This window comes from Chenopodium album, chromosome 15, assembly GCF_948465745.1.
Source record: "Chenopodium album chromosome 15, dcCheAlbu1.1, whole genome shotgun sequence".
In the NCBI taxonomy this organism is placed as follows: domain Eukaryota; kingdom Viridiplantae; phylum Streptophyta; class Magnoliopsida; order Caryophyllales; family Amaranthaceae; genus Chenopodium; species Chenopodium album.
The window spans coordinates 16,199,526-16,214,395 of NC_137848.1; the positions used below are offsets into that span (position 1 = coordinate 16,199,526).

The 14,870-nt window shown below is 39.0% G+C and overlaps 1 protein-coding gene across 2 annotated transcripts; it reads right to left on the minus strand.

Moving 5' to 3' along the window:
* Nucleotides 1-2,393: 2,393 nt before the first annotated feature.
* LOC145582008 (dual specificity protein phosphatase 1-like) lies at nucleotides 2,394-14,666 on the minus strand. 2 transcript variants are annotated; one of them, XM_081639045.1, is made up of 6 exons: nucleotides 14,515-14,666; nucleotides 13,223-13,384; nucleotides 12,992-13,127; nucleotides 12,128-12,248; nucleotides 11,557-11,702; nucleotides 2,394-2,666 (listed from the first exon to the last, which is right to left on the minus strand). In XM_081639045.1, the coding sequence occupies exons 2-6, from the start codon at nucleotides 13,328-13,330 to the stop codon at nucleotides 2,647-2,649; spliced, it is 531 nt and encodes a 176-aa protein (XP_081495171.1). In that variant the 5' UTR covers nucleotides 13,331-13,384; nucleotides 14,515-14,666; the 3' UTR covers nucleotides 2,394-2,646. The 2 variants fall into 2 exon arrangements, with proteins under 2 accessions (XP_081495171.1, XP_081495172.1); XM_081639046.1 differs by lacking the exons at nucleotides 2,394-2,666; nucleotides 11,557-11,702 and adding an exon at nucleotides 11,721-11,923.
* Between the last annotated feature and the right edge of the window lie 204 nt (nucleotides 14,667-14,870).

Consider the following 14,870-nt stretch of genomic DNA (forward strand, 5'->3'; position numbering starts at 1 on the left):
AGTCAATAGCCATAAAGTTTAACCATGGTTAACTAGTTTCTATCTCTTCAACAATTTTCTCTCTCCATCCTTTCATCTTTCATGGTTGCCTCCAACCCCAAAACCCACTACCCGCAACACCCTCCACCGCGACAACTACCCTCACTCCCATCCCTATCACCAATCGCAACCTTTCCCAAAATCGGCCACCACCAACTCCAAAACCCACCACGAAACCGACCACACACCCAAACCCCACTCAAGAAACCCCCGCCTACGAAAAACAACCATCCACCTAAACTCCACCCATGAAAAATACCCCCACAAAACTGGCCTGCCACCATAAACCTACATATACCCATTAAACCCCCACACAAGAAACCTCCAACCCGCCAAATCCCCACCCACGAATAACACCCCTCCCACGAAAGCCACCCACACCCAAAAAAACGGGTCATTGCAAATACTTGAATTAGGGTTTGGGTTTGATTTTAAACTACTTAATAATGGTGTTAATTTTATGGAAAATTTGCAAATTGCAGCTATTTAAAACTTGTATTTTGTAAATTGCGGCTATTTAAAAAAAAATTGCAAATTACAGCCAAAAAGTTGCTATGAATTGTAAATTGCAGACTAATTTAATTTTTTCATCGATTTGCGCGTCAAAAAATGTTCGTTCAAGATTTTAGGGGCCATTTTAGCGCTAAAGGAACCGACTTGAGCTCGGAATTGGCAAAAAATTTACGTAAGTGCCTCGTTTTTACAAAAAAAAAAATAGTCGCCCACAAATCGATATATTTTTGTTACTCAAAACGAGGTACTTACGTTGTTTTTTTGCGAATTTCGAGCTCAATTCGGAACCTTAAGGAATAAGATGGCCCCTAAAACCTTGAACGAACATTTTTTGACACGCAACTCGATGAAAAAAATTAAATTAGGTTGCAATTTACAATTTGTAGCAACTTTTGGGCTGCAATTTGCAATTTTTTTTAAAATAGCCGCAATTTACAAAATACAAGTTTTAAATAGCTGTAATTTGCAAATTTTCCTAATTTTAATGGGGAGAGAGAAAATGAAAAACCCTAGATTTTGATTGGAGAAGAAAGAGGGGAATAAAAATGGAAGGGTTGCCAACTTGCCAAGGGTAATAAAATTACTCCCCCCGTTTCATAATGTTAGTCCCATATACTATTTTGAGCGTTTCAAAAAGATCTACCCATATTGAATATGTTCTATTTGTAACTTTATTTTTTTTGGAATTAATTAATTGTGGATTGATGACATCATGGTTCTAAGTAAGGAAATCTCTACCTTGAATTATGACTTATGCTTTCTAAAAAAAAAAATCAAAAAACTTAAATAAGGTAACTAATTATGAATTATTTTGTACTTTAATGTTAGATTCCAAATATTCTTCTTTTCTTATTTTATGTGATTGATTCCATATGCGACTAACATTATGAAACATATGGAGTATTATTTTTAATATAATTTTTGTGACGGTTAAAAACCTTTAAAAGTATAGCGTGTCTTGTGTGTGGCTTGCTGTACCGTGTGACCACTTGTAAAAAAACGAAGTAACCCCACTAGCACTGACGAAATAACCCCTAACATTAACCGGGTAACCCCTATAACACTCACGGAGTAACTTCTATGATGGCTGGCCACACGGTATAGCTAGCCACATTTTTTTTTAAAATGTCATTAACTAGTGTGTAGCCTGAGCGTTGCCCCAAGTTGCTACTTTTTCTTGTTGCGCAACTGTTAATTTTGTAATATGATCTCAATACTTTTGTAGTATAGTATTAATTTGTGTGCAAGATTAGAGGATAAGTGACAATTAGTATAGATGGTTAAACAATAATCTTTCTTCTAAGAGGTTGAGTGTTCAAACCTCAATTAATTGGGTGACATGACGTATTAAGGAATTGAGTATGTGATGTGGCGCAACGAGAGGTCTATGTGGCACATAGACGTTCTTAGAAAATGCCTTTTAATATATTACTATAGATATTGATTGAGCATCATCCCATCAAATTTTTATCATTACTTAGTGGTCTTTTTCTTTTTTTTCTTTCATTATTTTTGAGTTAAATGATACGGAGTAATTATTTTCTTTCATTACTTTTGACTTATGGCGCAAAAAAGGATGTTACATTGTTACTCCTCTCTTCGTAATTAGACATTGATTGTCAATGGTACGCCTCAAGAACGAGTTGTGGAGATGGAAACATTGTCGAACGAAAGGAGTGCAAAGTATACCTTATTTGTTTTAACTTATTGGAAGATATCAATCGGATATTAAATTTGGGTTACAATTGCATGATGTATGTGAACAACTTTCAGGAAGAGAGTAGTTTTGTTGGACTACGTGATTATCACAAGAAGCTTAGCAGTTAGCACTCCATATAATCTACCACAAAAAAAATTAAATAAATAAATACTGTAAGTTCTCAGTTGGGAGCATGCAAAACTACAGTACTAGTAAACATACTTCGTAGTAAATTGAAATTTCAATATAACAGAATTCAGCAATTGAAGCACTATACAAGTAGAAATATCAAATAATAGATGGTGTGCAAGAATTTCAATACATACACTTCTGGTCTCGAAATTCTCAATGATGCCATCTTCAAGCAAGAAGTCACCCATAAATCTCTGGAACCCTCATTTGGGAGATTCTTTGGCTGCAATTATTTTTGACATCGTTAGACTTAAAGCAATAATCTTAACAGTTCAGATCACCTACCTAGAACAATTAATAGCAAGCCTTGAAAAATAAACTTAAACAGAATCGTATAAGATAGAACAATCAATCCATCTCTTTCCTGGTACAGATTCAATCAACTGACTACAATTAACATAAAAACATGATAGTCTCACAATTACGAACAAGATTGTTTCTTCACAAATGACTTGTGTTTGGACCCCCTATGGGCCCACGTTCATTAAATACAGAAATTACCAAAATGCCCTTACCTAAACAAGAAAATTCCATAATCATGCACAACATGCATCCCGAGAAACCTTAATATGGCCCAACAGGGCTTAATACGGTCCAGAACAGCCATGAACCCTAATCCTAACCCTAATCAAGTTAGTTAATCCTCTCCTATAAATACTAATCTACACAGATTAGCGAGGTAATTAATTTTCTCCACTCTCTCTCTCTCTCTACAAACTTTCTCTCTAAACATAGTTAACTGACTTGATCGTCGGAGGAGCTTTCTCGGGAACATCCCCCGAGGCAGTTGACTTTCGTCGTTTTGCAGGACTCGGTTTGACCAGGTGAGCAGGCTCCCCCACAACTCAGATTCCAGAATTCTTTTGCAGAAACAATTGGCGCCGTTTGTGGGGACTCGTCGAATAAAAAGTCATGGTTACCACCCGTCGAACCGATCCTTCTCAAAACGCTGGTGGGCAAAATCAAACCCAAGGTCAATCGCACCCACCCCATCAGCCGTGGAATAACCAACAATCCAATCGTGAAGATTAAGGTGATTATATGGAGGTTGAACAACCCGTTGATCAGGGAGATCAGCAACCTGTAACTAGACAAGATTTGGAAAAGCTGACCGAACAATTCAACACAACTCTCCAAGACACCCTCAAACAATTGACCGAAGCTATGAAAACAACCAGGCAGGTCTCTCTCATCGGCCGTAGCAGGTCCAGGACACCAGGGGTCGCGGAACAATCAAGGGGCGCAGCCCCATGATGTCCCCCGACGAAGTAGGGGACACAGCCGTAGGGCATAACCCATCGGTGCAGCTAGGTCCGTCTATAGTAGATTTGGAAACAGTCGTCGATCTCCCCATGGTCGGCCTGTCATATCACCTGTCCGCATAGAGACCAGTCAACACTCTACTGCAAGTCGACGCCGGAGGGACGGTGAACCAACTAATCATGTTAGAGACCCGGATGCTAGGCGACCCATTGATGAGATGCGCCTACAACGGCGCGAGATGGACGCCCGAGAACTCATTAATAGGCGTAGGGTAATAGAGCAATAAGCTTGTGAAAACAACGAGAATATGACGTGAAGTGGTAGGCAAAGCCGAAGCCGTAGGTTGCCTGATCACTGATCACCTTCTTGTAGGGAGGATGTAGGGGATTCGAAAGATCCAGCAAGGCAGGACAGGTCTGAGCGAGATCCAATATCTCGTCATACGAGCCATGGAACTCGAGATGAAGGAAGAAATCGAGACCAAGATGAACAACCACCACGATTGCCATCACATTTATTTGCGCCACTAACTCCACTGAGTCAGGATTTGATGAATGCCCCAAAAGTGGACAAGGTTAAGATGCCAACCATAGAGCCTTTCGCTGGATGAGTGTACAAACGAGTTGCGAGGACATCTGGTGCAAGTATTTCCCTACTACGCTAAAGGGACAAGCCTTGTTGTGGTTCCAGAAGCGTGTGCCAAAGGGTAGTATCCATAGCTACCAAGATCTAGAACGTGTGTTTGTTAGCCGATTCAAGCACGCAGCAAGACAGAAGAAAACAAGCGTCAATCTAATGGCTGTGACGCAAGGAAAGACGATGACCTTACAGAACTATATACGAAGGTTCAACCAAGAGTCTTTGAAAATCCAAAACTTACCGGATGAGACCGCACTAACAGCCTTTTTAATTGGCGGGGCTAAGTTCCACGGATTTCAAATTTAAGCTTATCGAGTCGGGGGTTTCAACCCTCACTGAATCCATGGAGTGGGCACACAAGAATATACAAGCCTCAGAATTTTGTAGCACAAGCCGTGAGAAATCTCAACCATAGAAAAAAAGGAAGCATGAGGATAAACCTTCAAAGAGCCAACCATCCAAACGATCCAACCTAATCACAGATCATGGTAACGACCCTCGATACAACCGTAATCGTCGTGAGATCTATTTGGATATCAAGGAGAAAAACATGTTGCCAAGGCCTCCTGTACTTCGGACCCCTAAGGAAAAGAGGGACAAGAGACTCTGGTGCGAGTATCATCGCGAATGCGGGCATACCACAAAGAATTGTAGGGAGTTAAAGAAAGCCCTTGATGAACTTGCTAACGAAGGAAAACTTAACAAATACCTTAAGGGTTCTGATTAATCAAACAAGGAAAAAGAAAAGGCAAGAAGGACTCGCAGCGACAATATCGAAGGACACGTTGCTGTCATTGCCGGTGGCTTAGCGCTTGGAGAATCGGTAAACAAAGCAAAAGACAACCTACATAACTTACAACATCAAGTGCTCAAGGTCACACCAACTTCAACGCCCTCTTCACTCATCATGACGTTCGGAGGAAAGTCAGAACACCCACTACAAGTCCCTCACGACGACCCCTAGGTCATTGAGATAGTTCAAAGTAAGTCGAGTGCTCGTTGATAGCGGGTCATCATCAGATGCCATTACCCTTGATTGCTTGAAGTGTTTGAATTACAACGAAGAAGATTTGTCACCCGTGAACCAACCCATAATTGACTTCGGGAGATAGTACGTCTTTCCTAAAGTGACAATACGTTTGCAAGTTCGACTTGGTCCTAACGGAAAGGGAAGGTCGTTGGTCGCCAACTTTTTGGTGGTGGGCACACCCTTGCCCTACAATGTCATATTAGGGCGGCCGCAGTCAGCTGTTTCCTAGCCTCCTTTCGCTCTCTCCTGATCCGGTTCACTTTCCAGATACCCTTTTGCCGAATGCGTTTAATATCTTCGAGATACGACTCTAGGTCCGCAACCGGCTGCTTCAACGAGGTGGCTTCTAGGATGGCTTGCTCCCTCTCTTGGGTCAAACGATCCACACTAAACCCATGCTTTGCAAATGCGGCGACCCGTAATGAAAACTGTAGTAAAGACATGTTAGTTACCACATAAAAATAAAAAAAAAAAAAAAAAAAAATGGGCCACTACCTTTGGCCCACGACAGTTGCATGATCCTAAATTCATTTTGGTGATCCAAGTCCTTGAAGTGATCCGCGTCGACACTCTGACTTTATAAGCTTTCCAACGATATATTATATGCCTCATTCCGAATTACAAATCAAAAGTTATAATAATTTAAAAACGCGTAAAAAACTGGAATTACCGCGCAATAGCTAAAATGCCGCGTCACGGTGCATTGTACCGTGTCACGGTATTCTTCACCATGTCAAGGTGCTTTCACATGTCTTTTCCGCGTTTTTTCTCACGCGCTAAATTAATTTGGACGCATTTTTGGACAACCTGTACACCGCGACATGGTGTGTACCGTGCCATGGTGGACAATACCGTGTCACGGTGCCCAATTAGGGTTTTTTTGCGACTTTTATCTCTTCTAGGGTTACGTGCATTTCCCTGTTCGTTTCTTCTATAAATATCCACCCTCATTTCTGCAATTCGGGGACCAAAAAATCATTCTCTCTTCCTCTCTTATACATTTAAACCTTCTCTATTTTCTTTTCCCTCTTTAAACCTAATTTCTAGCCTTCCCTATTCTTCCACCATACATCCTTTAATCACTCCAAAGAGTTCATACTTGACCCGATGTTCCGTCCTTAAACCAAGACGTAAAAGGTACAATTAACTAAGAGTTTGGACCAAATTAACTCTGCATTTTATTTAATTTAATTATTTATATTTAATTTATATTTTTCTAGAAGTTACTAACAATTTATTCATGATGTAGCAATTTAAAGGAGCGCGCGAAATGTGAGTAATTAATTAATTCAATTACTTATTTTATTTTAATATTGCTAGTATTTTAGGTTTATTATTATTTGATTTGACTAACGATATAATGGTTAAATTGCTTCCAATATTAATGTTTATTCTATTGTTATTATGATCACCATATTGCAAGTTAAAAAGAATATGTAATTGAAAATCATGCCTAATAAGATAATTTGGACGACCGGTTTAGGTTTCTTTTTAATCTTGTTGTTAATTGAAGTAATCAGAATATTTTAGAATTATATGTTGCATTAATATTCAACCAATTTAGCATAATAATAGTTTGGAGCGAATTGAATATTTTGTTTGTATGCCTTTAAGATCGTAGGAATTACTTTTCACTATAAGAATCAAGTAGAGGCCAATACGGGCGAATGCGACTCCATGACTTACTTCGTACCATCATTCCTGATCTTCCTTTTGTTGTTCCGAACCATATGGAGTTAGTAATATCATGGATTATGAATGGGGTGTAACCTTCACGGGTCAATCGTTGTTGCCTATCGTTGTCCCTTATCGTGGTTCCCTTAAATAATCCGTGAACTGTTTACAAGTTCCTTAAAAAGTTGTTGGCAGCTCATTACCTTATTTGTCCCTAATCATTGTCCCTAATAGTATATGTCAATTCCCATTTCTTATGAATGCCAAGCATATTCACAAATGCTTAACGTAGGCGCACTTCGAACGACGCCTACAATTTGGCGACTCCAATGGGGAGGATTCTTGGTTATTTATCGATTTGAGTGATCGATATTCAATTAAGATGAGTGAATGAGACTTGAAAGATTCTTGAATCGTATTCTTGTGATTAAATTGGCATTGTTTGCATCTACATAGACGTATTAACGTCGTATTTGAGGTTCACCCATAGGGAAAATTGGATAATCTGATCACGATCGAAAAAAACGAGGCATTGCTTGAATTTTACAAGCACCGTGTAACGCCAAAGGCACCGTGACACGGTAAAGGACACCGTCACGCGGTATACTGTATCGTGTCACGACATTTTCAACCATGTTGCGGTCCCTGTAAAATTCTTCCAGTGGTTCTGTTCTATTTCTCGTTATTAGCTTCCTTCGATTTTTCTGAAAAAACGTGTGTTCTACATACGTCTAAGCCCCAGGGAATTTAGCTCTATCGACCCGAAAACGCTCATGGTAATGAGAGTTCATCCGAGTTATTAAATTCACCCAAATCATGGAGTCGAGTTCGATTTAATCATGAACTTGCGGAACCGCCATTAGCATACACCCTCAAGGGAGGCTGTCTTGCTAACGCATCCAAACTCTTAACCATGGCATCCTTTTGACACCAAATAAACTTGACCATAGTGTAACATAAAACTTGACCTTAGGTTGCGAACTACTCTTTGCATCATTGTGCCTACGTGCCCTATTCGTATATATTTGATCGTTTGGATCCTAACTTTAACAATATTTCTTTGTCTATGGTGGTTTATTCTATGACTAATGAATGCCAATGGACCGTACTCACTTATTCCCTCCGTTTTTAAATACTTGCTCCATTTCTCCATGCGCGGAGTTTTAGGAGAAGTTGGAGTAAGTAATAAAATATGGAGGTAGTGGGGTAGGTCGAAGAATAAAAAATTGTAAAAAGTAAAAATAGCGGAGAGAATTGGAGGAGAGAGAATATGAAATTAATTAAATATGATTAATGGTGGGTCTACTAAGTAAGAAAAATTAATAAAATATTATAAAAGCTTTCTAAATAAGGAAATGGAGCTAGTATTTAAAACCAGCCGAAAAAGGAAAGTGAGGCAAGTATTTAAACACGAAGGGAGTAGTAATTAGCGCAAAATCTAAAACTGAAAAAACTAGATTATTGCAAAAAACAGAACCTAGAGCTGATTACCGCGCCACGGCAGTAACGCCGCGTCACGGCAGTCAACACCTTGTCACGGCAGTCAGCACAGTGTCACGGCAGTCAGGGTTTAGTCCAGTCAGCTCATTTTTTAGTCTTTCGTGCTAATTGAGTCCTTACGTCAATCATTTTGGTTAATGTTTACATGTCTAGCCATGCGATCATACCATAAGTCTTATAACATTACTTAATCACTCAGGAGTCAAGTATAGTCCACACACTTTCTTTATTTTTCGACTCGAGTCGTGCACCATGTCTTTTATGATCGTATACTAGGTTCATGCACCCCCATTTTTCGTCATAATAAAAAATGAGTGGAGTTTTTCTCACCCTTTTTCAAATGTCTATTTTTTCCTCTTCCTTTTCTATCTTGAGCAATGAGTTAAACAATTAAGTGAATTGTTTTATTTCACAATACTTGGGTAAGGAGCAGCGGTAGATTAATACGGTTCGAGTCATTACCGCAACAATCTCTTAAATCTAAGAGACGTTCAAAGAAAAAATTCGCCATTTCCACATCACTTATCACATTCAAACTACTTTCAGTTTGTTCCAATGGCCACTAAGGAAGATATTGAGAATATAAACAAATCCATCGAGGCACTGTCTGCCATGATGCAAACCCTTACCACTAGGGTCACTACCATGGAACAAAACAACGTCACTGTTGCTACCCTTAACAAATTAAAAGAACAGATGAACAAGATTTCCGAGGATTTTACCGATGTGGAACAGCCTCCTACTCCTTTGGATATGAAGGACAGGCTCCCTGAAAAGTTCTCCACTGTTGATATTCCAAAGTTTAAGCCTACTGACAATCCAATATTTCATTTGAATGTGTTCTCTACCACCATGGCTCTCAAGGGATTGGACGTAACACTCTTCCCTACGGTGTTCCCTCTCTCATTAGAGCATGCTTGCCAACAATGGTTTTATTCTCTTATGCCAAGCATACTATAACTTGGCAAAATGTCACTGACAGTTTCATAAGTCATTACAAATGTAACATTCAAACCAGAACGTCTGAACGTGAACTCTCCATTCTCAAACAGAAAGAGAATGAAGGCTTCACCGCTTATCTAAACAGGTGGAGGAAAACGGCTGCACTCTTGGTAGATCCCTCTAAAGAAAGAGAGATGGTTCGCCTTTTCATCCAGAACCTAACTTACAAGTATAAGCAACACCTAAGGTTCTTGCCTTTGAACACTTTCGAATCTGTATATGACATTGGCATTAATATCGAGGATGAGCTAATAAAGACTGCTAGTGGTAACAATAATAACACTTAGAAAAACAAGAAGAACGACCTTTCTTCTTCTTCGTCTTCTAAGCCTGAAGGTAATGCCAACAATGTATGCCAGGTCGATCTTAATGAATTGTTAGCTTTTGATGCTCCATTGCCCGAGAAAAGGAGAACTTACACTCCTTTAAGAATGACTAATGATGCGGACTTTGATCACCTTTACGGTCAAGGATTGATCACACCTATTAGGCCATTTCTAGAGCCAAAACCTGAGGAAAGAAGAGCCAAGTGAAATCCCAATACCCACTGCAAGTTCCATCAAAGAGGGGGCCACACTACCGAGCAATGTTGAAATTTGAAGGACGTTATTCAAGATCTTGTTGATGCCAACAAACTTCATGTCCCTCCATGCGGGAAGAAATGATAAGCAGCAATAAAGACAGGCGCACGGCGAGCCCTTCGTGCAGAATCGCCCACCAGGCTGCTGGTGCGCAGTAACATCACCGCCCAGCAAGGCCAGCCATGGGCTAGTGTTGCACATCATCGCCGAACCCTGCGTGCTAGCGCTGCACATCATCGCCCAGCTAGGCCTGCCACAAGCTGGTGCGTGCTGGTGCTACACAGCATCACTCAACCCCAGCAGCCAACTAGCCCAGGCATGTATTCGCCCAGGTATCAGCATGCCTAGGCACCATGCCCGGCAACTCGCATAGGCATCATCACCCAAGCAGCATGCCCAGGCAGCATGCCCAGGCAACTCGCCTAGGCATCATCGCTAAGGTAGTAGCGCCCAGGTAGCTCGCCTAGGCATCCTCGCCCAAGCAATGGCACCAAAGTAGCCTGCCTAGGCATCTTCGCCCAGGCAGGCAAGGACACCCCAGGGCCCACCTGGCAGCAGCCAGCCCGGTCCCAATCCGCCAGCACTAGGCTCGACTTTAAAAAGAAAAAAGAAACAAAAATTTAATTGTTGTTATGAGGACGCAACTCGAACACAATCCATGTCACCGAGCCGGTTGATTTCATTCAATTGATGTCTTTCCGACAAACTCCCAAACCGCGGAGTGCACTTTACGACTTTGTCGTGGGGCTAATGTTTGGACCCCCTATGGGCCCATGTTCATTAAATACGGAAATTACCAAAATGCCCTTACCTAAACCCTAAACAGGAAAATTCTATAATCATGCACAACACGCATCCCGAGAAACCCTAATATGGCCCAACAGGGCCTAATACGACCTAGAACGACCAGGAACCCTAATCCTAACCCTAATCAAGTTAGTTAATCCTCTCTTATAAATACTAATCTACACAGATTAGCGAGGTAATTAATTTGCTCCACTCTATCACTCTACAAACTTTCTCTCTAAACACGGTTGACTGACTTGACCGTCGGAGGGGCTTTCTCAGGAACACCCTACGAGACAGTTGACTTTCGTTGTTTTGCAAGACTCGATTTGACGAGGCGAGCAGGCTCCCCCACAACTCAGATTTAGGAATTCTTTTGCAGAAACAACTTGCAATGGAAAATGTAGCATCCCTATATGTCCTTGCCAAGGAATTTGGACAGATGCTGCTTTTCAAATTGTATAAAAAATACGAGGGGGAGATGTTGGCTCAAAATTGCAATTATATAAGTTGTTAACACACATAGCTCACTTGACAAACTAAACCTTGAGTCTCGAAAATTGAAAAGGGAGGAAGAAGAGATGGTCCAGATTGAAACAAAGCAAACGGGAACATAAAAACAAGCACGAACTACATACCTTGCAATGATTGTTCATACTTCTGGAGTTGCTGTAAGAAGCCGGTATTAGGTGATGCTTGTCGCCTTTTGCTTCTCACGTATTCAAGAGCTTGAGATAGAGTCATGCCGTGCTTTTTGATCAAATACGCAAGAATAATAGTCACACTACATGGCATCAAGAAAGAAAGAAATACTATTAAATCCACTTTCAGTATCACCAACAAGAAACATGAAGCCCTCCTCCCTCCAATTACAATTTGATACAGCAACATAGCATGATAACAACCACTGAACAAGAGTAAAAATGTTGCACTCATTTATAGCTCCAGGGGATATTTTTCAATATGTAATGCTCAACTCCCAATTCACACAAATCAACCAACATCCTACAATATAGAAACAACTTGTCATTTAAATCACTTTTTTTTTTTTTTTTTTTTTTTTTTTTTTTGTGTACTCAGTTCCATTCAACTCGTGTTTAGATCAACCATCCGGATTTTAAAAAAAATGAAACCATTACTCGTATGACACCTGATTTCACCAATCAGTTTCAATACCATGATCACTGAAAAATATGCGATTTAGCCTACCTTCTGGATTTCCCTGCAAAGCAGTGAACCAATACTCCACCACCTGACCTTTTAGCTTCATCAATGAAATCAATACATTCATCAAAGTACTGAGCAAGATCGGTCCATACTGTGTCCACCACTGCCTCAATACCAAATTGAAAGAAAAGGTAAGACAACGAGATCATTATGCAAATAAAATTCAAAGATATTAGCATATGGGACATTAATATTCCAACCTTACATCAGCATAATTTATTTAAAGAAAGATCGTAATATACATGAAAGCAATTTTGGATGAGACACAAAGCTAATCTTAGGAACAATTCGAACAAACAATAACATAATCGGAAATGAGAAGCTTAAGTTACATAGCAATCTATAGGCATACAGAGAGGTGATTTGCAAGTACCTAAGAATTTTACTTAAAGTTGAGTCAAGGAATCAAATTCAAGTTAGATACATGGGTATCAAAAATCCAAAAGGTCATATTGGTGAGATTTATTAACAGCTTCCATGAAAATCAGACACACCTGGAAGTCTGAGGACCTTCAATTTCCATACCCTTAGCAAAAGTCATGAAGCAATGATCTGCTCTAGTCACAAGTGATATCGTTTTTTTTTTTGTCTCCACTATAAATAGATAAAAGCAAGGCATTTGGCTTAATGCAGCAGCGATTAGAACATCTCATCTAAATTCGTCTAAGTTAAAGGAGAAGCAAATGCAACCTTTATCTTAAATTGCTTTCTTTTGGCTTCAGTAGCAAAAGATAACAATACATAGTTTAATTTCTATTCCATGCAGCAATATATGCAATTATGCAGGTACTGGGCTACAGGCTACAGTGTCCTTAAACTTAGACGAATTTTCTGGGGGAAAATTACCTTCAATGATTTTATACGTGAAGTCTTGTCGATGAGCAGGACGAATATAACCAGCCACAGTCAAGATGTGAGTAATATTATGCTGTTTCAATGCAGCTTTGTTGTTCGCTGCTGCAGCAGACCCCACGAAGAGACCCTAGAAAACACCGTAAGAATAAATTTAATTGAATCCAACATTTTAGAAATCTTTATACGAGAAGCAAGTTCAATAAAATGAATCATGAATGTTACCTCTTCAATTTGACACGGTTCATTGTCATCGTTTACAAATTTTGTTGCACAGATAGCTCGCCAAAGTGCCTTTACCCTATCCTTGTAACTCTCATCCAAACGATTCATTACAAGAATACAAGTAATTTAATGATCCGTCTCAATTCACTCCTTCAAAATTGCCTGACCAGTCATTTTATGCAGTTAATATTCATAACTTAGTACAATATAGTAGTTTGATCCACAAACTCATGACTAATGAATATATAGGCCTACAACGGTAGAAGTTGAATATTCGAGTTGCTAATTAGATTAGCAAAAGTAGCAGTATGGGTCATTACTTAAAAATCCCGAATGCTACAAAGACAATCATGTTTAATGTATAGCAGGTTGTCATACACTGAATTCACATATGCTCCATATAAAAATATACTGATTTTCTTTCATTTCAAACGAAATTTTAGCAACTTCTCTTATTCAAAACAGCATCAGTTTCTTTCATCCAATAAAAAAGAAAAAAACACAGATTGCGATTTAGTCGGGTTGCCAAATGCCAATATAAGCTACTCTCTCTGTATCAAAAAGTTCTAGCCATTTAGAATCTTGCAACTATGCACAGTTTGAAAGAATCTTCTAAATTATTCCTATTATAATTTACAAATAAGAAAATTTATAGTTGGGTCTTGTTTGATTCGTGTCAAAGTTTCTTAATTTTTATTTATGTGTAATTAGAGAAATCCTTGCATTGGAACACGAAAAACTTTTAGAGATGAAACGAGTATTCGAATTTAGAGTGCTAAAAATCACTAGCATGAATAGCTCATTGGCAAACTACTCCAACTAATTAGATTGTTGATTTGAGATTCTGCATTGCTGCATAACCCATTTTCATTCCCTAGATAATGAGATAATAAAATTCAAATATATTACTATGCATCAATCAATTACATTAAACCAACATTTTATTTCAATAAATCAATTACATCAAACCTTTTTATCGCAAAAATAGCTAATTTCAACCATAATTCATTAATTCGTCATCAGTGTATAAACCGAAAAAATTCCAAGAAAACAATCCATTTTATGAATCGAATAATATTACCTCTCACACACAAAATAACATAATTATTCAACCATATAACAAATTCAAAAAAATTTGATCGCAAATTACTCAAATCGAAACATTAATAATCATTAATATATAACAATAATCAGATATGCAAATAACATGATTCTAACAAAACTTACATTTAAATTGAAATTTATGATGAAATTTTTAGATGAATTTTCGGAATTAGAGGAGAGCGACTGACCTGTGCGTGTGCAAACAAGTAACGCGAAAATTGAAAATTGAGAATTGAAAACTGGAAAGCAGGATCTCCTGAGTCCTGAATGAAAAATTGCTATTCGTCAAAAATAGAATTTTGTTTTGAAGACGACTTGTTAGTTTGTTACGTTGGGTATTCCATACTAGAATCTTCCTTAGGCCACCTCGAGTGGGCTTTTAGAAGCTTCAAACGAGTATAAGTCTTGGCCCATTTTAATGATGCAAAGCCTGGAGGAATTATAAAGAGATTACTGTTATGTATTTATTGATACATAATAAGGGTATGATGGTAATTTAATATAACAGTAAAAGTGGTGATTCGACCATAGTTTGTCACTTTGA